At 39.3% G+C, this 23,481-nt stretch overlaps 2 protein-coding genes across 2 annotated transcripts; both read right to left on the bottom strand.

Moving 5' to 3' along the window:
* Positions 1-2,317: 2,317 nt before the first annotated feature.
* On the bottom strand, positions 2,318-6,252 carry LOC140948494 (kelch-like protein 7). Its single transcript, XM_073397736.1, has one exon. The coding sequence runs from the start codon at positions 5,865-5,867 to the stop codon at positions 4,062-4,064; it is 1,806 nt and encodes a 601-aa protein (XP_073253837.1). The 5' UTR covers positions 5,868-6,252; the 3' UTR covers positions 2,318-4,061.
* Positions 6,253-9,289: 3,037 nt separating this feature from the next.
* On the bottom strand, positions 9,290-23,034 carry LOC140948182 (uncharacterized). The gene is made up of 15 exons (XM_073397405.1): positions 22,854-23,034; positions 22,515-22,652; positions 21,643-21,765; positions 21,064-21,213; positions 18,592-18,786; positions 17,475-17,669; positions 16,484-16,732; positions 15,163-15,399; positions 13,941-14,123; positions 13,497-13,586; positions 12,620-12,772; positions 12,084-12,263; positions 11,478-11,609; positions 10,424-10,609; positions 9,290-9,449 (listed from the first exon to the last, which is right to left on the bottom strand). Exons 1-15 carry the CDS (start codon positions 23,032-23,034, stop codon positions 9,409-9,411), a joined length of 2,433 nt encoding a protein of 810 aa, XP_073253506.1. The 3' UTR covers positions 9,290-9,408.
* Positions 23,035-23,481: the final 447 nt, after the last annotated feature.

Raw genomic sequence — 23,481 nt, 5'->3', positions numbered from 1 at the left:
TTCCTGGGCTATATTGCCTTTAAAAAGAATGTTGGAAAAATGGCCAATTTCGGACCAAAACCATGGGTTAACCCCTTTGAAAAAATTGTCAGGTTTTCGACTTTTTGACCTTCTTTTTTTTATAGCCTAGAAAGTCGTTTTTGTTTTCTGGAATATCGTAAAAGACATTTTCGTGGCCTATATTGCCTAAAAAATAAATTTGGAAAAATGGGCATTTTTGGACCAAAACCATTGCAATTTTTTGATTTAGTAAAAATGTCATTTCTCTGGTCTATATAGGGTTGCATTCTATCTAAAACATTAGCACACTATTTTTCTTTCTCTTTTGAACAATAATAATAATAATAATAATAATAATAATAATAATAATAGTAAAAATTTTGAATTTTCAACCAAAAGTATGGACTAACCTCTTTAGACGATCGCGAATCCCATTTTTTTTTGATTTGTTGAAAAGGTCATTTTTCTGGTCTATATAGGGTGTCTTTCTATTCAGAATATTACCAAACTATTTTTTATTTTATTTTAAGCAGAGGCTGATTAGTAATCGGCTCCTGTTTTAAGCGAAAAAAAAAAAGAAAACCTTTTGAGTTTCCGACCAAATCCATGGACTAACTCCATCTAGAAGAGTGCCAATTTTTCGATTTAGTTAGAAGGTCATTTTTCTGGTCTATATAGGATTGCTCTCGATCTAGAACATTACCATCTATTTCTGTTTCTATTTTGAGCAAAAATAAAAACGAGAAAAAAATGTCGACTTTTCGACCATAAGCATGGACTCACCGCTTTAGAAGAATGCCAATTTTTTGATGTACTGAAAAGCTTATTTTTCTGGTCTATATAGAGTTGCTTTCTATCTAAAGCATTACCAAACTAGTTTTGTTTCTATTTTGATCGAAAATAAAAAAAAAAGACTTCAAGTTTTCGACCAAAACCATGAACTAACCTCGTTAGAAGAATGCCAATTTCTAGATTTAGTAAAAGAGAAAAACGTTTAAATTTTTTACCAAAACCATGGACTAATGGCTTCAGAAGAATGCCAATTTTTTGATCTAGTAAAAAGGTCATTTTCTGGTCTATATTGCGTTACTTTCTACGCATACATTACCACAGTATTTTTGTTTTTATTTTTAACAAAAATAAAAAAAAAGAAAAAATAACAAATTTTCGACCAAAACCATGGACTAACCCCTCTAGAAGAATGCAATTTTTTTCCATTTCTTATAAATATCATTTTTCTGGTCTATATAGGATTTCTTTCTATCTAGAACATCACTAAACTGTTGTTTTTTTCCTATTTTGAACAAAAATAAAAAAACTAAAAGAGTTTGACTTGTTCACTAAAACCATGGACTAATCCTTTTAGAAAAATACAAATTTTTCGACTTTCTAAAATTTCTTTTTTTTTATGGCCTATTATGGTCTATGGTTTTGGTCGGAAATTTGAATTTTTTTAATATTTTCTTTTCGTTCAAAATAGGAAGGAAAAATTTCTTTAAAGATGTTCTTGACAGGAAACTCGAAAAATTTGCATTTTTCTAAAGGTGTTGGTGGACGGTTTTAGTGGAAATTTGAAAGTTCTTTATTCTTTCGTTTTGTTCTAAAGAGGAGGAAAAAAAAGTTTTGTGATAGGTGGGGTTAGTTGAAATTTCTTCCAGTTCTTTCTTTTTGTTCAAAAGGGGAGGAGAAATAGTTTGGGGGTGTTGATTACAGAAAGTCGTAAAGTTTGCATTTTTCCAAGGGGTCAGTTCATGATTTTGGTCGAGAGTTTGAAATGTCTTTATTCTTTCTTTTTGCGCAAAATACGAAGATGAAAATAGTTCGGGGATGTTCTAGATAGATTACAACCCTTTGTAGACTGTAAAATCAACAGGTCGACAATTTTTACATTTCTTCATTCTTTCTGTTTGAGGATAATACGAAGAAAAAATACTTTGGTCATGTTTTAGATAGAAATCAATCGATTGATCGATCGATTTTAGGACGTCTCAGAATTTGCGTTTTTCCAACGGGGTTAATCCGTGATTTTTGTTTGAAAATTTGAAATTTCTTTTTTCCCCCTTTTTGGGCGAAATGGGAAGAAGAAAATTGTTCAGTGATGTTCTAGATAGAAGACAACCCTCTGTGGACTATAAAAAACAGCCGCTTTTCAAAATTAATATAGTTGCCAAATTTGTATTTTATCAAAGGGGTTTGTCCATGATTTTTGTTAGGACTTGCAATTTTTCCTTCTTATAATTGTTTTTTTTTTTGCAAATTGTGTTTTTGGGCTACCCTTTGAGTGAAAAGGGCGAAAAAAATTTGTCTGTAAATGATTATGTGTAAATCTATCTAAATTATATTTACTGGATCTTAAATTCTTCCTAGTGTACAAATGGTATCAATTGAAAATTAAAATCCACTAAAAAAAGACATCAAATGTTCTTGGGAGAAGTTCTCTTCGAACTCCTAGATAAATAAGTTAGCGTATTTGTAGTCTGTAAATGAAAAATCAATAAATCTCTCTAATTTTTATATACTTGGTTCTTATTCCTTTTTAGTTGATAGATGCCATCAATTAAATATTAAAATTATTACAAACGCTATCAAATGACCCTGGCTTGCCCCATGTTAATTAATACTATGGTCATGTGACCATTTAAATAAAACCTCTGGTTATGGAGACGTCTCCATGACAGCTCTCCAGTCCTTGTAAAAGAGATGTCAAACTGCATACAATCCCCTTCTCTATAACTTCATTTAGATTGCATCTTATTTGAGTGATTACTTAATTTTCATGGGATTTGCATATGTAATTGGACTACATGCTATCCAATTTGGAAATAATTGGATGAAAAAAATTCCGAGGACAGCCAAAATACGGCCTCGTCCAATTTGGCTGTCAGAGGAATTTTTTGAAACAAAACAAAACAAAAAAACAAAACAACATTCACAGCAACAAGAAGCCAAAAGTGTTCGTCGATGAACCGCCATCAGCCAACAAGACTTTTTTTTTAGTGCGTTGTCACAAGGACTTTGCACTGATTGGCTAGTTTGCACTGCCTATTGTATTTTCTAGCATTTGACTGGCTCAGACCAGCTGATAAAAGATGAGCAACGCTAAAAACGCCTGTGTGTGAGGCCAAAAAAACTAGTAGCCCAATTCATTTTCATGTTTGACTCTCTCTCAAAAACTGAAATAAAATAACTAAATCATGCTTAAGACCAAATTTAAAAGAAACAGCTCTCTAGCGTAACAATACATGATCTAAAATAGAAACATAAAAAATGCTAGCATGACCACCAAACGAGCGAGAAGAGGTATTTCGTATCTTCAAGCGGTTATTTAATACTCTTTTTGTTACATAAACACCAATGAAATACCAAACCATTTCATTTCGATTTTTTGCTGCAACAGTCAAAATCTATTATGCAACCATAGCAACGGTGATCTTTTAACTTGTGAATGTAATGTTTTTGTTACGTATAAAGATATGTTTTGTCACGAAAGCTCACCTGACTTCATTTACTATTTTCGAAACCCTCATAATAAACTCTGTTCTCCCCCCCCCCTCAAATTTTGCACAAGCTTTGCATATTCCCCAAAGTATTTGAAAAAAAACAACTTATGCAAACTTGAGGTGGTTGGGGAAGGGCAAACAGACAGTATTATGTAAAATATCAAGCATGAGAAGCAGTCTCATCACCAGATAAAACAATGAGAAGAGAGTTGAAATTACGACACTCAGCGAAGTACTTTTGATGAACTTCGAGATCTTTCATCTGGTAATGAAACACTGTGTCGAATGCTTGATATTACTTCTCAAACAAAATGATTTTAGAAGGAGAAATAAAGGATGCAAAAATTAGCAGTTTTTCATCTGATTTCCAAACACTCATTAAACATCAATTTCCTTTGCATTTTCTTTATGAATTATTAATGAGTTTGAGAAGAGGAATTCGAAAATAGAGAATTGTTGTTTATATATAATAAAAGGAGATCTGGCACAGAACTAAACTACGTAAATGTGCACTCTGAACCTATGTATTTGGTGTGAATGGGGATACACAGCATCCATTGATTACTGCCTAAAAACAGTGTTCTTGGGAAGACGAAGAAGCTCAGCTTGGATGTGAAAAGCGTTGAAAGGCATATGAGTTACTATGGACCACTGACGCTCTTGAACATCCAAGCACTCCACACTATCGAGTGCATCATCCTCACTTTCGCCACCGAACACAAACACTTTGTTGCCAACACCACAGATTCCTGCAGAGCAGCGAGCAGTGCAGAGACCATAGGGCTCAAGGCTCCATTGACCAGTTGCAGTATTAAATGTTTCACAGCAGTTGAGAATTCCAGAGTCTTGTGCATTCTCTCGACCTCCGATTACCAACACTTTACCGTTAATGACTGTTGCAGAGGCAAAAGCACGCCTTTTGACCATAGATCCTATCGACGCCCATTGATCCTGCTGTGGCTCGTATCTCTCCACGGTGGATAGGAAATTATCATCAATATCCCTTCCCCCTATGGCAAAGATGCTCCCTTCAAATACGACTGCGCACAAACCTTGACGAGCACAGTTCATTCCAGTAACAGCGTACCACCTTTCGACTGCTGGATTGTACCGACTTACTGCCGTGGAAACCGACTTGCGGTTGTCTTTGTGGAGGACTCCACCCAGGACGTACAATTGACCTTGGAGAGTGACCGCAGCTGCAAAGGAACGTCCAACAGGCATGGAGGCACAGGTTACCCATTTTCTATCTCCCGAAACGTAGCACTGTACGAGCCGGCTAGTTTCCTGGTTGAAAATGGAATGATGACCAGTGCTGTACAGTAGACCGTTGCACACCGCTGTTGCGTGACCAGTTTGTCCACAAAGCATATTTGGCAGTTCAAGCCATTTGTTACTCGAAGGAACAAAACAGGCGGTATGTTGAAAGTTTTGCGTTACATACTTACTACTGGTCCCTCCACACAAGACCACAGCATCAACACTCTCCAGATTTGATCTGATGTTCGTACTTGCGTGACTTACATCACCCACGTTCATCACCTCCAGTACGTGAGCCATGCACGTGTCGTTCTCTTGAACCAACGCTTCATGGACGACAGTAGATGAGAGAAACTCTTTTGGTATGTCTTGCAATCGAATACAAGAAAAAAGATCTTCAAAATGAGAGGCTCGGTTCTCGAAGCTATGATTGACCCAACGTACAACTGCGCAAAAGATGTCCTTTTCGCTCGCAAGCACCAGATCATTTCTTGAGATGAGCTCTTTCAGGAGTTTCATTGGTAAACAAAAAAACGCTTGCGATTTTGTGGCCTCAGCAAAGTTATTGCTGATGAAACGACTGCACGAAGATTTTAAAACGTGCAAGGAATAGTCATCAGCCAGAGATAAAACTGAACAGCAACTGAGAACATTCAAGTGTTCTTGTAGGAAGTCGACAACAACGTCTTGTAAACCTTCAACGACGAAATAATCTGAAGCGGTTAATATGACCTCGGCATTGTCTTCTGTTAAGTTTATTTTCCCGGTGTAAATGTAATCCAAAATGACTTCCATAACTTCAGAATACACCCAGAGTACCTGAACTTGAAAACGTGTCTCTGTATTGGAATTAAAAGCAAATAACTTTCGGAAATATTGGCTTGAAGCAGCGAGTACAGTAGAATGTGCTATATACTTGCGGCCCCCGCGGACAGTGATAATTACATCACACAGAATTCCTTGCCTCCTAAACTCGTTCATAGTGCGAAGAATCGTCCTCGAGTAGGAAATATCGCTGCTTGCAAATGGCTTGTCAAGATTACTCGCCATTTGGTCTTCAAAATCCAGCAGAGCAAAGGATCTTGCAAGGAAAAGGATTGATCGCATAATGATCAAAAGGTATATTCAAATTCCATGGTTCACTTATTAAAACATAATACATGAGCTATTGAAAATTACTAATTATTTTTATACTCACCATTCAGATTAAATGCATTGACCAAGTCGGTACATTGCACGCGACGGATTGCAAATCATGAAATGAACTTCACTTCAAGTGGTGTTTGTTTTCTGATGGATTATCAGATGACATTCAACTGACAGTTGGACAGTCTAACTCACGCAACGCTCCCCGTACACGGGTGGGAACGAGGAGCGTTGTGTGACTCTGGGCTAAGCGGCTGCTACGGAAACTACTGACAAGACATAATTTCATTCATTTTGCTTTCAAAAACCTACAATCATTGTACGTTACGGGCCTTACTTTGGTAATCCTGGGTAGCAAGCGTTTTCCGCGCGAGTTTGTCTAAACAGTATGACAGCCTCGCGGCTTGTCAGCTGACTGTCACTGGGGTGTCACTTCTTGGTTTTGTTTTTTCTTTGCCCGAACCGATTGGTTCCTTGCTTGGACTAATGTTTATATATATTCTATATACCCGCAAGAATGGAGAGCTTTATACTCCCAGGATAGGTTCAAATTAAAAAGTTAGGGACTTGTGTTTACCATTGAACACCTGTCTAATTTACCGAAAAAAAAAACGTTAAAACCTGCAGCTGCTGTTTAAAGAGGTGAGTTTGACTCTCCGTTACCCTTGGAAATTTTCCACTGGAAAGACCCAAAAATTCGTGTTATGTTCTACCTACTTCTAACCGAATTTTCTGGAAACTTTTTGTAAATGAAAAAACTAGCCAAATTGGAGTCTAATTGTATAAGCTGGCGCGGGATGACTCATCTTGTATAGTCATTTGGGTAGTTAAACTTAGAGTGAGGCGAAGGACCCCGGTCCCCAGCCAATCAATTAGAGGCTACTAGCCAATACAAATCTACTAAAAAATACGTTTCGGGTAACGAAAGCGTGTTCCAGTGACGAACCCTGACAAAACCACTTCGTTTGCCAGAAATGTTAAGTTTAGCCTCACGTCGTGACCGACACCTGACTGTTGGGCCCGGTTCAGACGCTGAACTTTCATGAGCCGAACCTAATTCGAATTAAGGTGACTCGACCCAGTTTTTTTGGGGGGGTACCATCCTACTTTGAAGCTCTCTGGTTTCCCCACCTTTACTTTTATCGTAAGTCTAACACATAGAATGGATAACATATAGATCAATCTACAATATAACATAAAATTTTTGGCGATCGGAGTAAATGTCACGTGGTTATAATGCCACGCCCCTTTAAGGTCTGAGTCGAAAATCTGCTGTTGCCAGCATTTTTTCGTGAAAATCTCTCGGCTACACATAGTGCGCATTAGTGCCTTGCGCTGAACAGAGTTTCACCAAGTTTTTTCACTCAAGTTTGGGCTTATAGAAGGTAATGTCACTGTTTTTCAATGACCATGAAATTCAGAGTCCGGGTAGTTAGTTAATCAATTGTGGCCCTGAAAAAATTTGAAGGAAAAAAAACTACGAATTTTTAAGAAAATGCTTTTTTCGTGAGATTGACTCTTAAACGCCGACAAACGTCAACAAATGGCGAAAACTATAATTTCTAAATGTTTGCTTTGCTCGAAATCGCGCGCATTTACAAGGCCCTAAATTGTTCTGCTGACTTGCAAGGACCCATCTGTTATAAGGATGCCCAAAATACAGAGATGAATCTCATAGTTTATTAGATATAATCCGTGTAAAGTTTGCTTGTCATTTTCCCATAAATTATGACCTAAATTTGGAAACCGCTGAATTTCTCGAATTGGGTCTTTGCGATTTTGGTGAAACTCTGTTCAGCGCAAGGCACTAATGCGCACTATGTGTAGCCTAGAGATTTTCAGGAAAAAATGCTGGCAACAGCAGATTTTCGACTCAGACCTTAAAGGGGCGTGGCATTATAACCACGTGACATTTACTCAGATCGCCAAAAATTTTATGTTATATTGTAGATTGAGCTATGTGTTATCTATTCTATGTGTTATACTTACGATAAAAGTAAAGGTGGGGATACCAGAGAGCTTCAAAGTAGGATGGTACCCCCTAAAAAAAACTGGGTCGAGTCACCTTGAGGCCTACCCAAATTATTTAGACCGGCTGAATTGCTTCAGACGCCGACCTTAATTGCAGATGAACTAAGACGAAATTCCCGGCCGGCCTAGGCGAAAAGAACGGCTAAGCCGTTCCAAATTGAAACAGGCGTTTCTTATTGTTTCAGACGCCGAATTTTTCATGCACTTAATTCAATGTAATAGGTTCGGCTCATGAAACGTTCGGGCCTTAGTAGCTAACCTGCGATCGCCCTCCCAAAATCTGTGGCGAAAGACAGTTAGTAACAGTGATCTCAAATACGTTCTTGTACGAGATCGAGTCTCGTGACTAAGTATAAGTCTTGACTTAAATTTACAAACCATTTATCCTTGGGCAATATCTTAAGGGTATAAGCTGGGAAGGGGATAGGGTGGGGATTTGACATTTTTCAAAAATTTGCCGTCAAATTCCCTGCCCATGGGCAAATCATTCCAGTCAATTGTAACCAAATTTCCCCACCCCGGGCTGCACATTGCTGTCCATCCCAAGGCTGGACCCAAGAAAGGCTCAATAAAAAAATCTCCAAATAAAACTCTACAATCTCTAGTTATAAACGTTACTGCATCACCAAAGATACATGTTCCTGTTAAAGCTGCAATTATACGTTTTAACCATTTAATCCGTGTTTTAATACACTGGATAGACTGCAGAAACATTTAGTAGAAACTCCACATTTTTTAAGTTTGAATATACCGTTCTCAGTAAAGGGTACAAAGAAAGTCAGTTTTATAAGATTTATACGGTGATTGTAGCGAATGTCAGCCATACGCTGATCAATTGCATCGACTTGGTTTCTCTTTACTTCCGTTTACTTTGATACCACAGTATCTTAAAAGGTTCAGTTGATTAATACAGTAAAATCCACTCACCTTTGGATAGTTCTCGTTGGCTTCCATGATCTCCAGATCTTTCCAGACCGTATGTCGCGTGCGTTAAGCGTGGAAGTGGGGAAACATATGTTCGGTCTCAGTCTCTTTCGTCCGAGTCGGCAGTCAAATCCATCCCCACGTCGGGCCCACGTCGGGCGAAGAGAGATTCAAATATCCTCTCCCCGGGAGAACAAGATTGGTCTAATGCCTTACCCCAGGGCCAACAAAGACAATCAAATCCCCACCCCATGCCCTGCCTCCCCCTCCGCCGGCTTTACATTGATAGGTGCATAAGAAGCTCTATCGATCTCGGGACGTGGAGAAGATTCGAAACTGGACAGTCACATGACCCGTTATAAGACGGCGTGAGGAACGAGACTCAAAGCGTATGCGCAGTAAAAAGGAGGCACCTTCGCAAGTGACATTTTTAAAATTTTTATTTCGGTTTCAAGGATAGGTTACATAATGTTACATGTTCTATAATACTTCATCTTTAAGTGTCCTTCCGCGATAAGTCATTTGAACTCCTCACTTAAACAAAGGTCTATGGCGATTGCGAACTTTGGCGGCGACGTCGACGCTTTCCTTATAAAATAAAAACATTTATAAAATAACTAAGATAGTACGCGCATTCTGCATTCTGATTGGTTAAAAACCTATGGGTTATTGTGCCGGTAAAGTCATAGAAAACATAAAAGTTATTTTATAAAAGCAATAGACCGCAATTTCTATGGATTTACTGGCGTGATAACCCTCTTGCGATGTTGGGAGAACACTCGAAAAGCTTGTAGATCACTCGCCTTAAGCCCGTTTCAAACGTCGTGCTACTGCCGTGCCGAACTAAATTGATCGAATTCGATGATGATGAATTCGACTTTAGCAGCTGTTCCATTCGACTGAATTACATTCGACGTCTGAAACCAAGTCGTGCTAGTGTCGTGCTGCAGTCGAGCTACAGTCGAGCCAGCTTAGCACGGCAGTTACTGTAGCACGACGTTTGAAACGGGCCTTAGGCTCGTGATTGACAAGCTTTTCTTGTGTTCTCCCAACATCCCGCGTGGGTTATCACGCCGGTAAACCCATAGAAAGTGTGGTCTATTGCTTAAATATTCATACGTCAGATGCAATTGGAAGATAGTTCCACGCTTCAAAGGTTATACATTGTTTTATTGCTACAGCTGTGTTTCGTATAGCCTAAGGGGGACCACACTCATCGGGCAATTTTAGCGAGTGACCGTTAATTTTGGGTGCTGACAATATAATTCTGCGTTCATGCCAAATTACCGGTGACTACCATATGTATACATCGCCAATTCAAAGTCAACGGTAATTTAGCAACGAAGTATATATTGTCAGCATGTAAAATTAACGGTCACTCGCTAAGATTGCCTGATGAGTGTAGTCAACTTTAGGCCATACGAGTTCTAGGAACTCAGAAATGGCCAATTCAAATTTCGCACTAACCCTGCGTTGTCTCAACCCAGCTTTGAGAAACCCCACCCTGTCTTAAGTTTTATTTATTTCGTTCGTTCATCTTTAAATAATCTTAACACACTAACCGTTGTTAAAGTCCAAAGCTACGTTGACATGAAGGTACTTGCGGTCAGTGCCAAAGTTATTCTCTACTTTGCATTCGTACGCACCCTTGTCGTACTGTGTGACTCTGGTGATGATAAAGCGGAGACCGATTCGTTTGCCTTCTGGTCCACTAATGTACTCTTGTTTTACAGGGCCGCCGAAACCCTCTGAAAACGAACACACAGTCAAAATAATTTCTACGAGGTCGGTGATTTTGTTACAAATAGTTATGGTGAGTCTTGTATTACAGGGCCGCCGAAACCCTCTAAAAAACGAACACACAGTCAAATTTATTTCTACAAGGTCGGTGATTTTGTTACAAATAGTTATGGTGAATCCTGGAACTCATCTTTTGAAAAATTATGAGTTCCAGTCTAGAACCGTTAAGTCCCAGTTCAAAAAACAGTGAGTTCCTGGGTCTTTTGTAACCACACAGTTAATGTGAAGACAGACACCAAAACTCTGTATTGCAGTTTACTGAAATAAAAATGTACTCCTCCTATTGTAAAGCACAACAAAGACTAAAAGAAATAAGCGTGTTTTTAACAACAGCCACAAGAACAGCCACAGAAATCACACAAACAGGATATTCTACAAAAAACAATCGATCTTTGCGTCCTACGGGACCCATGCCACAAATTATTTTGCGTCTTTTGGGATTTTTATGCGTCGGGTACGCAGGACGCAGAGGTAACAAAATCACTGCTAGGTAAGACCTAAATGGACTCAAGCAAATAATAGATAAACAGTAAGACACCGCTAGGTTAAACTGGATTGTATGGCAGTTGCCTGCGAAAACAGCCGTTCCTCCTCGCGAAACGTCCCCAGAGGCGAGGAGCGAGGAGAAACGGCTGTTTTCGCAGGCCAGTATAGCGGTTGCACCACAGAATTCTCCACTGCTGAGCCTCCATTCAGCCCAGAAGTCTCGCAACCTGAAACCACCGACCTTAACAACGACTACTAGCGACGGCAAAACAGTTCTAGGATCATTTGTGGTTGAAAAACCTAAAATACGGCTGTTTTGATCACACTAACCTTGCGCTGGCATCACCTTCCTGATGGTGAAAGTTGGAGGAGGCAAGCCATGACCGTAGCATTCAAACTGGGTGGCTTGATTTTCAGTGGCATTGCTTGGATTAGGTTCAAATCGAGAGACAACTGGTACTCCTAATTGTCCACAGAAATCGAAATATATTAGATTAAGTCAAGAGACTTTGAAAACAAGCAATGTTCTTCTGAAGAGCATGAATTATTCATGCTGACTTTGCTTTATCTTCTACACGACTAGGTATGTGATTCTCCATAAATATTCTTTGGGATCACATGAGGCAGTAAGAAACTGTAATTCTTCGCTAAAAGAGCTCTACCATCCTAATCTCTCGTCGACGAAGTGTGTCAAACTGGTAACACTCACTTCCACACAATCTAGGCAGTTGAAGTCTAAGTGGCTGATTTAAAATTAAATTTTCTTACTTGACCAGATCTCGCCTTGGCTTCGTTAACAAGAGATCTAGGTACGAGATTACTACCGTCCTCTACCCGTCGGCGCATAGTTAAGGACTTTTCCCTATCAGGAAGACCGGACAACCCGTCTTGGAGAGTCACTCCACCCCCTTCTACTTGATTGGACTCAATGCTTACCTCCACAGTCGACCAATGATGTCGATCCAGTCAAAGTTGTAGTGGTTCCATAAGGACATTTCTCACAACTCGTTTGGCCAACTTTATTTTGGAAAGTATTCTTCGGACATAGCTCACAGGGGTCAAGATTTGAGGGCAGATCAAACCCAGAGTTCGACAAGTGACCGGCCAAGCACTGAGCTATATTCATGGGACAAAGTCAAAGAGTTAATCCTACCAGACGCCGGACTCAAATACCAAATTATTCTGTAGCTGAAGATTTGCGTAAAAAAGATTAAACTGAGTCAACATAGTGTATCCCCAACCACTTTCATCCTTTATCCGACTAAAACGGTTACTTCCCCACACATTAGTGACTGTAAAAAGGAAAAATATTTGCCGGCCTGGCTTCATGAACGATAGCCTTTGTAATGATGGCACCACTGGCTGGAAGTACACTTTCGATGTTTAAAGGAGAGGAAGGTCTGCAGCTTAGATTGATAGAGACAAAATTGTAGGTTGAGGCTCTGACACCAAACACTTGGAGATAAACTTACCAGTGCACTTTTTAGATCCCTCCACCAGTGTCGAGCTGATTTCAGGGCATGCTTCACATTCCAGTGAACCCTCTTGTGAGCTTATGTATCCAGTCGCACAATTCTTACAAGTCTTTGTCGTAATGTTATAATACATCCCCTTGGGACACTTAACTGTAAATACATTCAAATAATTCACCTTGTAGGTTTTTTTTCCCCTGAACCTTTCATAATGGATAGGTAGATGGGTGGATGGAGGGATGGAGGGACCGAGGGACGGAGGCAGGGAGGGGGAAGGGAGGGAGAGCGTGAACGACGGAGGGAAGAAGGGATGGAAGAATGGAAGGAAAGAGGGAAGGACGGAAGAAAGGAGGGAAAGAAGGAAGGGTGAAAGGAAGGAAGGAAGGAAGGAAGGAAGGAAGGAAGGAAGGAAGGAAGGAAGGAAGGAAGGAAGGAAGGAAAGAAGGGAGGAAGGAAGGGAGGAGGGAAGGAGGGAGGAAATAGGAGGGAGGGAGGGAGGAAAGGAGGGAGGGTAGAAGGGAGAGATGGAGAGAAGGAGGAAATGAAGGAGAGAGGGAAGGAAGAAGGGAGTGAAGAAAAGAATGAAGGGAGGGAGGGAGGGAGGGATGGACAGAAGGACTGATGGATTGATGGAAAGCCCGATGGATATAGAGCGTTTTCACTTACTTGGGCAGCTTCTAAGTAAATTTTTTGGAAAAAAGAAAGCGTTTACATAAGAAAAGGATTCAACTCCCATAGGACTGGTTTGGATGGCTGACGTAATGTCATATGAAAACGCTCTATTGGTGGATAGAGAGTTATTGAATGGAATGATGGACGAATAAATTCCACCAAAATAACACGAGACAAGCAAATAAATAAACAAAATAACACTGACCACAAATGTCTTCCGCAAACGCCCCATTTAAGCTTCCTTGTTTCACATAACTGATTTCACAAGAACCATCAGCCTCTGGATTTAAATAATCTGCATTTGAAATGAAACAAACTATAAAAACGGGATTACAACATCACAACACAGTCAAGCTTGAAAGGTCGGCCCGTTGTTTTCAAGCTAGAATCTGCAGTAAAAGATACTTACGATACAAGTATAGCAACTTTTGTAAGATCTGGCAACTACTAGCAAATTACTTATCATTAATATAAACACTTCCTTTGGAGTTTCTTGTAGTAATTACACAAACCACCCGAGTGGAAATCTTGTGCACAAACATGAAACAATATAATTTGACGAGGTGGGAGAACGAAGCTGGACAGACAACAAGGACAGCATCAACTACAGCTGCAACTACATAAGGTTCGTTGCTGAAACGTTACTTACCAACACAATCAGGTATTTCGCTCCATTTTGGACTTGATCCTTTTTCGCAATGTATATAATAAACGTTCTTGAAGAGCTTTTTGTTCGCGTTACAGGAGAGTGTACAAAATGATGATCCACCATAATTGCTGCAGGTCAAAGCACCATTTTCTGGTGGCGAAGGAGAAAGGTCGCATCCTAATTCTGGTAAAATCAGAGGAAACAAATACAAAATAATTTTCAAAGAGGCATCCGTGGTTGGTTATCAACATTACCCCATGTACGGGAAATTTATGCTTGTGGAATCCGGAATCCGAGAAATTTTTTCTTGTGAAATCCGGAATTGCAGCTCAAGGAATCTGGAATCCCGCTAACGATTGGAACCCGGAATCCAAGTTCGGCTAACAAGGGATCTGGATTCCTGTACCTGAATCCACAGCGTGGAATCCAGAATTCACGACTGCCTTGAATTACCTTGCATGAAGACCGGTTTTGAAAAATATTGGCGAGTTTTGAAAATATGAGCAACGAGAACGCTGAAGCCCTGGAGGCCATGAATAGCAACCGGAAGATTGATATCTCGCTCGATGGAACACTTCTGTTTTACACAACGAATCTGAATGCCTTTGTTTTAACTCCCGCTGTACGAACTTGGCGAGTCAGAGCACTGAAAGAGATAAAATAACAACTTCCGGTTGCCATTAGTGACATCCGGGACATCAACATTCTTGTTACTTAAGGTCCCTATTACGTCTTAGGTTAACAGCAGACTCGTACCCAGTCGCTATTTAAGTGTTTTTTGGGATGAAAGAAGATTGGGGATTAGGTTGAGGCGCGCGCGGGGTCTCATTGGAAGGGAAGAAGGAAGCTTTTTTTTTCCTTCTTCCCTTCCCATGATACCCCGCACGCGCCTCAACCTAATCCCCAATCTTCTCTCATCCCAAAAAACACTTAAATAGCGACTGGGTATGAGTCTGGGTTAACAGTGAGATGAATTTGTTGTGACAAATACTTTAATTTGGGATACAATTTTTAACTTTGCAAGCTAATATGTTTCAGCAAAGGAAAACAATAAGAGAGGAACAAGAAGACGAAAGCAAGTCTAAGATTAGACATTGGTTTTTTAATAGATTACAGAGTGTAGAGGTACATGTACAAGCTTAAAGCGAAGTTAACATAAAATTGTACTATGACTTTTAACTAGAAAATGCTCTACAAAATGAAAAGAATCACACAAACTTAGTCTTGACATTAACGGTGAATGAACACGTTTCTGTATTTTTCGCCTGATCGTAGGCAGTGTAACTCACAATAGTTGAGAAAAGGTGGAATACATCGCCTGGATTTTTCCTGGACGTCACCCTAATCACTCTGACGTTATCAGTAAACGTGGGGGGTGTCCAGTGTACAACTTTGAAGTTCTCTGTAGTTGTTACGTAGATGTTTCTTGGGCAGGTAGAAAACGCTGGTTTCTCTTTGTCTGTTGCAAGTAAGAAAGGAAAAGGCATAAGTCAAAAAGAAATCTATAAATTGGAAGCGGCAGGATTAGCTCAGTCATTAGAGCGCTTGACTGCAGAGCGGGAGGTCGTGGATTCGATCGCTGGGCTCGGACAAATACTCGAAGGTACTGAGAGACCCTTTGCACTTCAATCGGCTAGACCTTCCCGTGGCTCGGATGACCACTTAAAATGGCAGTTACGTCTCCAGTAGGAGACGTAAAAGTAGTGTACCCAATTAGACCTTTCGTGCTAAATACAGTGACACTCATACAAACAAAGTGCATTTTTTAAACTCTGTCAATCCCTCTAGTTTGGAATTGAAAAAAAAGAATGAAACTAATATAAGAAATAAGGCAATAGTCCAACCAATGGGTCAAATCTCTTTGCAATTATATTAGGTGTTAAGTTCTATATCAACTCATTGGTGTAAGGTCAGAAAGTCCGAAACGGCAGGTGCATTTGAGGCTGGGAAAGCAAAGGCCCACCACCATAAACAAGTAGAGGTACGTTTTTACGGTTGGCAAATTGCTCTTAGAAATTTTCAAAACTGGAAACGTTTCCCCAATTGTTTTCAATTTCCTCGATTAAAGGAAAAACGAATCATTGAATATGTTCTATTCAACGCTCTGTAGAAAATGACGCTATAATTCAGTCAGTGACACAGGCGGAAAAAATCCGCGGTCTTCCAACAAAGTTGAACCTTAGACGTTCTGTTTACAAGTTCATCCTCTCTACCCCTGGGCTCTTGAATTAGTAGCAACTAGGGCCGTTATACTTTATGTAACAAACATTCTCTATACTGCTTAGACTGAAACGGCTTTTTTTTACTGAAACGATTGTCACTAAAAATTGACCATACTTTCAGTGCGATTTCATTTTACTCAAAAACACCACAATTCTCCAGGGAGGATTAAAGAAAAACAGCTCTCATTTGTGGAAATTCTTGTAACCTCGACCTAGGGGTTTTCCATCTACCCACCCCTCCCACGCATTTTCTAAAGGGTAGGTTGAAATTCTGACTGTCGTACAGTGATGCATGACAACAAGGATATGGTCATTGGATACCTTGAACGATAACAGCGACCTTGCATTTTGCTCTCTTTCCATTTTGGTTTTTAGCAGTGTAGGTCAAAGTCGTTGAACCCGCTGGGAAGATTTTACTATTTCTGTATTGCAATGGTTTGACTGTTATCCTCTCCGCTGGCTGATTGGATAGTGGGCTCTCTAATAAGGCGGAGACATCGGAGGTGTTTGCGCCGGGAGAGAGAGTCACCACCACGTTATCTGGGCACGTGATCCAAGGATCCAGGAAGACTGTACGCGAAAGAAATGCGTTAACCTCACAATATACTTTCTAGCGTGGATTTCCACCGTTACGTAGTCTTTACTTGCGTAAATAAAATAGAGGCAATGAATGTAAGGTCCCGCGTGCCTTCCATACATTTCGTTTATTTTCAATTACGCAGGTAAAAAAAGTACGCGAGAGTGGAAACCACGGTAAAGTGATTGTCGCACAGTATTATTATCATTACCAAGGTAAATTCATCCAAAAGGATCTTACTGATAAAAATGTGTGTTTATCAGCGCTTTCTCTTTTTTATATGGAAAAAGAAAAGAAATGGAAAAAAAAAACAACAACAACAACCACCCATGGTGAAAAATATGCCTCAATGGGGAAGATTAACTTCTTGCCAAAGAATTTATTTGGATAAAAGTATACTAGAAGTAACTTAATTGCCGTCTAATATAGAAATCACCCCCCACCTTTTTAAAATATATATAGATTTTGCTATGCTGTATGTACATGTATGGTCACCTGTATGGCCATGCCAATAGAGCTTGTTGTAGTTGGTGGTGGTGGTGGTGGTTCTTAGAATTCCGTTTTAACAAAATCTGTATCTAAAGGTAACCAGGGAGTCACCTATGTAAATGGGTAATTTTTGTTATGGCTTTTGTATTTATAGCCTGGTAGGAAATAGGGATAGAGAATAGACTCATGAAGCAACATTGGCAAGCTAAGATTCCCCCAATATACATCGATTCTGGCTTTTATTACCTTTCTGGCACGTAGGTCCCTCTTCTTCGTCCCATTGCCCGTCACTTTGGCACGTTGTCTTCGTTACCCCTGACAACTGATAGCCAGATGAACATGTGTAATGGCATGTCTCGTTGTAAATGTGCCCATCTGCCTTGCAAGTTTCTGGAACAACATCGCCATTAGAAGGGGGAGCCAGCCTCGGACAACTAATTCCTGGTTAAAGAAATCATAAAGCAAAACTTTTACAACGCTCTCATTAAAAGGTAAGTCACAAAACAGCTGCAAAAACAATCTTCACTACTACTTTGGCTACTTAACAATGTCATCAACAGCAATATCTAGCGAGCACTGACCAAAATCGAAAGACGTTGTGATATCAATAATACAGGATATCACCAAGAAAAGGGAGGGCAGCATACACGCCCTGGAGACGTGACGTTACGTTCGCTGAGCCATTTTGTAGAGCTGGGGAAAATGGCGGAAAACTATGTGCGTTTTGCTTGCGAAAAAGAAATAGTCGAAATACAGCCTACAAACATAGCAAAAACAGAAAAAATACAACTCGACGGATAACAACTGCTATTTGAAGAATATCTGCTAAACCACACATTCCTTTATGTCTTTTTCGAGGAAAAGACAAATGATCATCGAGGTAAAAAGTATGAAATTTTTAGAATGAATAATAACCTAATTATTAGATTCGGCTTTCGTACTATATGAAGAATTATGCAGATCTCGAAGGATGTTGGCCTTGGAGGATAACACTAGCCCCGATCTGCATAATTCTTCAAATCATACTCAGCCTCAACCAATAACTTTTTCAGGTCCTCGCGATCGAAACCGCAGTCGAGTCACAATGGAATCCGTAACCACCCAAAGAATTTCATAAATTGTTTCAACACCAGCTCGTTAAGGTCACCTGTCGTCAGACCTGCATCATAGGCTTCTAAGTTGTATTTGTTGTGGAGGAAAGTTTCTTGGTTTATGCTTCTAAAGCCAGCACAACACAGATGCATTTTTGGACGTGATGGTACTAAACTGAAAACTAGAACATTGCCATCCTTATTTCATAATTCATTTACAAAGTTCAATAGCTCATTGTGACTTTAATTTGCTTAGTTCAGGGGTTACTTACTTCTGCAGTTGACTACGGAGCCATTCCAACTTCCGGTCGAAAGGCAACTCAGAGTGTTCAGGCGACTGGGTAGTTCATAACCAGGTTTACAACTGAATGTGCACACATCACCAAAAAAGCTGCCTTCATCTTGCAAGCATGAGCTGGGAGAAACGCTGGTTCCTGGAACTTCAATCAGGGCTGGACAGGTCTTAGCTACAGTCAGATAACAATGACACTATATTAGATTCAGCCGTAAAGTTTATACAACAATTAGTTTCGCAAATCAATCAATCAGTCAATTAATAGACTTTATTTTAAGAGGGGAGCAAGTGACAGTAGTTAAACTGATTACCCTGTCACGGGACTTATCTCCTCGATTTATCAAAAAAATTATAAGCTAATGGAAGTCCTATATATCTTCCCAATGGTCTTTAAAGGGAAACCGATTTTTCACCCGATTTAGCCAAATGTATCCCTTACGGAATAAGTCAAACATAATACTAATAAACAACATTTAAAATATAAAAAAGTGAAGCATGAAAAGTGATCTTGATTGATTGCTGACAAATTTTATTTGATCAAGTTGAAATGAATATTGACATATATCGTTGTAGGAAGCTTTTTAGATTCCGGAACATTTTCACTGTTCATTAATAAGTATGAAATAAGATAAAAAGCAAATTTGCTAATAAACTCTTTATTTAGAAGAACAAATGTTAAAAAGTGTGCTTCCCTGCATCTCGCACGGAATCAGAACATGTGCGTCATTCTTTAGTTAGTTACTAACCAAGGGTAACTCCCATCTATACCCGCATGTACCTTAAAATCGCTCTTTCTGCATTCCATGACTTTAGGATTGTAACTAAGGCCCGTTTCAAACGTCGTGTTACCGCCGTGCCAAACTCAATTCATAAATTATACATACATTAGAATACATTTAAAAGTTTGCTAAACCGTTTCTACTTTTTTGTGTTTTGTTTTCGGCAACAGCCGTTCTATTCGACTGAATTAATCTGAAACCAAGTCGTACTAGTGTCGTGCTACAGTCGAGCCAGCTTGGTACGGCTGTAGCACGATGTTTGAAATGAGCTTAAGTTAAGACTTTCTCATTTCGTGTGTTCGTGAGTAAATAAGGTTTTTGAGAATGGGACATCATGTCTCCTGACTTGATGTCCCTCGGAAAATACTTATCTTTTAATGGACACTTTAAGTAATTTACGAAGAAACTTGAGTTTTAAGGCTAGTGTTTGTTGACAAAATCTTCCGTTTTTAGGTATTCATTAATTAAAGGTAGGAAGTTTTGTCCCATCTATTTATCTTGTTTCCACATTTATGAATATGGGAGTCGTCCTTTGTTTACCATTAACGAAGCTTGTATCTTTGAGTTTTACCTTTAAAAGGTCCAAACAACTTTAAAGTAACTGTGCAAAAGTGTGTTTCTTTTACTGAACTTTACTTAGTTAGTTTTCCTTAGTAGTTATCCTGCTCCAGAACTGAAGAAAAGCTTTTCAAAGAAATTTTAGGTTACGAATTAATCGTATGCTAATTAGAACGTAATTGTATCCTACGCATTATTATTAAACCGTATGGACAACCAAACAAATAAATAGAGAGCTGTTGAAAAGTAAGCTTTTAGAAGAAGGAGTAAGCAGTTATAGAAAAAGAGGAAGAAAGAGAACTACCAAGAAGAAGGTTAACTTGAGGAAGGACTTTGCTAAGTAAATGAAGAATTCTGAAGTGAAAGAGTAAGTCACTCAGAAATAAAGTATATTAACATAGTACTTATTTGGTTGTGAGAGTCACTGCCGCGCCTCTGGAATAACCCCCGTATCAACCCTGTGGCAAAGACAATCTTACCAAAACAAAGTGAAGCTTTTGCTCCCGTTTTGCTTAAGTAGCTTCATCCGCTGATAGTCTCATGGTATTTGTTTGGAAAGCGGAATGGATAACAGCGTTCCTACCGCTAAATATAAAACGCCCTCACTTTCACAATCGGATTTAGAAAGGGTATATTTGGTGGCTAGTTAACCCCTATTTTAGACCGCAGTAAGTAAACATCGCATTTGTTTTGCTGTGCTTTCCGGCTTCATCTTGGACATGGTATATAACTTCGTGCCAAGGACTCTTTCAAATGGTGGAGAATACATGGCAAATCGGGAAATAATTGAGTTGTTTATAAACTCCCAATTTTCCTCTTTCTTTTAAGGGATCTGTCTCTCGAAAAGCGTCACTGGAAAGCAAATTGCAATATTCCTTAGATAGAGAACATTTCAGTGGATAACACTATACACTTTCGAACAAGGCCTAAAAAACTTGGAAGTCAAATAGTCAAGGAGTATCTTTTTATGAAGATAAACCGCCATGTTGGATTATGCGGACGTTTCTGGGCAAGTGAAGTAAAAATAGACGGAACGACCAACGAGCAATGGAACGTCCAGTGTGATGGGATCTTGCCAACTGACAGAAAAAAGGTATTTTTTACCCCAGTACCTTTGCAGTTGTAGGCATCAGGAGTTGAGTCACTGTAGTACATCGTGGTATATCCGATCTTGCAAATACACTTATATGAGGGAACAAGGTTTACACAAATAGTGCTCTCTGGGTCACACATGGCTGAACCATCCTTGCATTCATCAATATCTTCAAATGGAAAAAAATATTTTTAATTTACTTTAAACCTGCAAATTCATATTCCACCATGATTTGAATGTCATAAATCGTACCTTAGCAACCACAAATCACTAAATTTCACCAATACGTATCTATTGATTAGCAAAAATTAATCTTTTCATACAAAGGGCGGGCCACTCGGTTAACCAACATCTCGTTTCAATGAACACTTTCTCTTAAAACACATTCAAGAAATAAAACAAAGTATGATTCAAAAACATAAACACGATAAAATGTGTATGGTTGTGAATAAAATAACTAAAACTGAATAGATAAAAAAGTCAAAGAAAAACTGACAAAGCCCCGAAAGCTTTAATTTAACAGAAGAATAGCACTGGTCTCATACTGAGATTCAAACTTTAAAACAGATTATGACGAGGGTGCGAGATTTCTGTTCACCTTCACAGGTTAAACCGTTAGCGTTCAGCTTAAATCCACTATTACACGAACAAGTGTAGCTTCCATCAGCATTTGAACAACTGTGTTCGCATCCTCCATTGGCGAGTGCGCACTCATCTCTGTCTGTTAAAATTAAATGGAAAAAAATCATTTTTCACTTCGCGTATTAGTCAGCGGTAAGGTTGGAAAAATAAAATCCTGCAGTTACCAAGTTTCCGTTTTTCTCTTTTTATGAAATAAGTTACGCAACCCATTCTTTCCTAGTCTCGGTTATTTTAGGAAGATCGAAGGAACCTTTAATCGCTAGATAAACCACTTGGTCCACAACAAAAGTCTCCGGCTGACAATTAAACAGTGCTCTAATTTGTTTAGAGCTTCCAATTTCATTCAAACAGCGTAGCAGAAGTTGAAACAAACAAGCGAACAAGAGATATTTAAGTTCTTATGACCTGTGATTAAAATGCAGCACTCTGCGGGCAGAGCCTTCTAGACTGGCATGAGGAATCGCGTCAAGCCTTTGAAGTCACCGCAGCCCAATTTCTGGACAAGTCAATCTTGTTTTCTCTCGTCAAACTGGTTTTCCGAGTGCAAGCATCCGTTTAATGGTAAACCGATGGTCATAACTGAGCCCGCTGTACCACGTGCACGGCTATATGAGGCCCGGGTTCGAGACTGTTTCCGAGCAAAATGCAGCGAATGTTCAACAAAGATCTTACTCGATTCATGCAAAACAATTCTCGGGTAAGCCAAAATCGAGCTAGAGGAAGAACAATCTGCTGGCAGGGTGGAAATACAGCAACTAGAACTGAAGAAGTAAACAAAGCGCGACCCAAAAATTGAAAATGAATTATTGAAACTTGTCATTTTGTTACCAATGCAATTCTTATCTGAAGAATCCACTTCATAACCAGCGGGGCAGGTACAGACATAGATAGAACCCCATTTCTTGCAGTAATGACTACATCCACCGTTATTGACCAGGCACTTGTTAATATCTGTTCCAAGATAAATGGAGTGCGCACGATAGGTTAGCGGCGTTTTGTTTAAAGTAACCGTAATTTTTTAACCTATAGTACATAATAAATATGTTATTTATAATGTAATCAAAACCTTTAATAATAATAATAATAATAATAATAATAATAATAATAATAATAATAATAATAATAATAACAATTATAATAACAATAAAGAACGTTGGTGCTGCAAACACAGTAAGAGTTCTAAGTTAAGTGATATAAAGTCAAATTCCATTGATCCTCTGCTGTTTGGTGAGCCTTTTCTTTCAAGTTTCGACAAAGTCCATCCTGACGGCATTATGCTTTCCAGACTGTTCTCAAGGTCTTGTATGGAAGTTCGTCCCTTTGTCTTCTTCATTCCTTTCATCCGCATATCGCAATTACCCATCACTTATGTTATGCCACTTGGGGTACCCAAAGTCCACTGCGCCAAACTGTTTTCTAAAATCTCTGCAGGTCGCAGTTGGTTCCTCCATGCAGCCACGTGAGTAGATCGTTTCTCCTTTTTAATTTTTTAATTTGTGCTATGTAGGTTGCAAAGACCATATCATGTCGGTGGGATGTCGTGTAATTCTGCGGGATTCCACTTCCGTCCGAACCTGCAAGAGTTGAACCAGTGCCAATTAATTCCCCTGGCTACGGATCGGGTCAATTCGGTTCAATATGAACAACGCAGATTATGCGCGTCTGGGCCGATGGAACGTATTCAAGGAGGATAGAACTTTGAAAAGATGCCTCAATTTGTAAACTCTGACCAATCCTGTTAGAGTTATACACAAAAACCCAGTAAAATGACTAAAATTTAGGGACAAAGTCCACT

Source organism: Porites lutea, chromosome 9, assembly GCF_958299795.1.
Source record: "Porites lutea chromosome 9, jaPorLute2.1, whole genome shotgun sequence".
Classification (NCBI taxonomy): domain Eukaryota; kingdom Metazoa; phylum Cnidaria; class Anthozoa; order Scleractinia; family Poritidae; genus Porites; species Porites lutea.
This window is presented reverse-complemented; position numbering and strand designations above follow the sequence as displayed.

Coding starts and splice junctions, on each gene's coding strand:
- LOC140948494 (XM_073397736.1), bottom strand. CDS start 5,867: ATGCGATCAATCCTTTTCCTTGCAAGATCCTTTGCTCTGCTGGATTTT.
- LOC140948182 (XM_073397405.1), bottom strand. CDS start 23,034: ATGCGGATGAAAGGAATGAAGAAGACAAAGGGACGAACTTCCATACAA. Junction 21,214..21,642: donor TAACGGTTTAACCTGTGAAG/GTGAACAGAAAT, acceptor TTCCATTTGAAG/ATATTGATGAATGCAAGGAT. Junction 14,124..15,162: donor ATTCACCGTTAATGTCAAGA/CTAAGTTTGTGT, acceptor TGATTTTACCAG/AATTAGGATGCGACCTTTCT.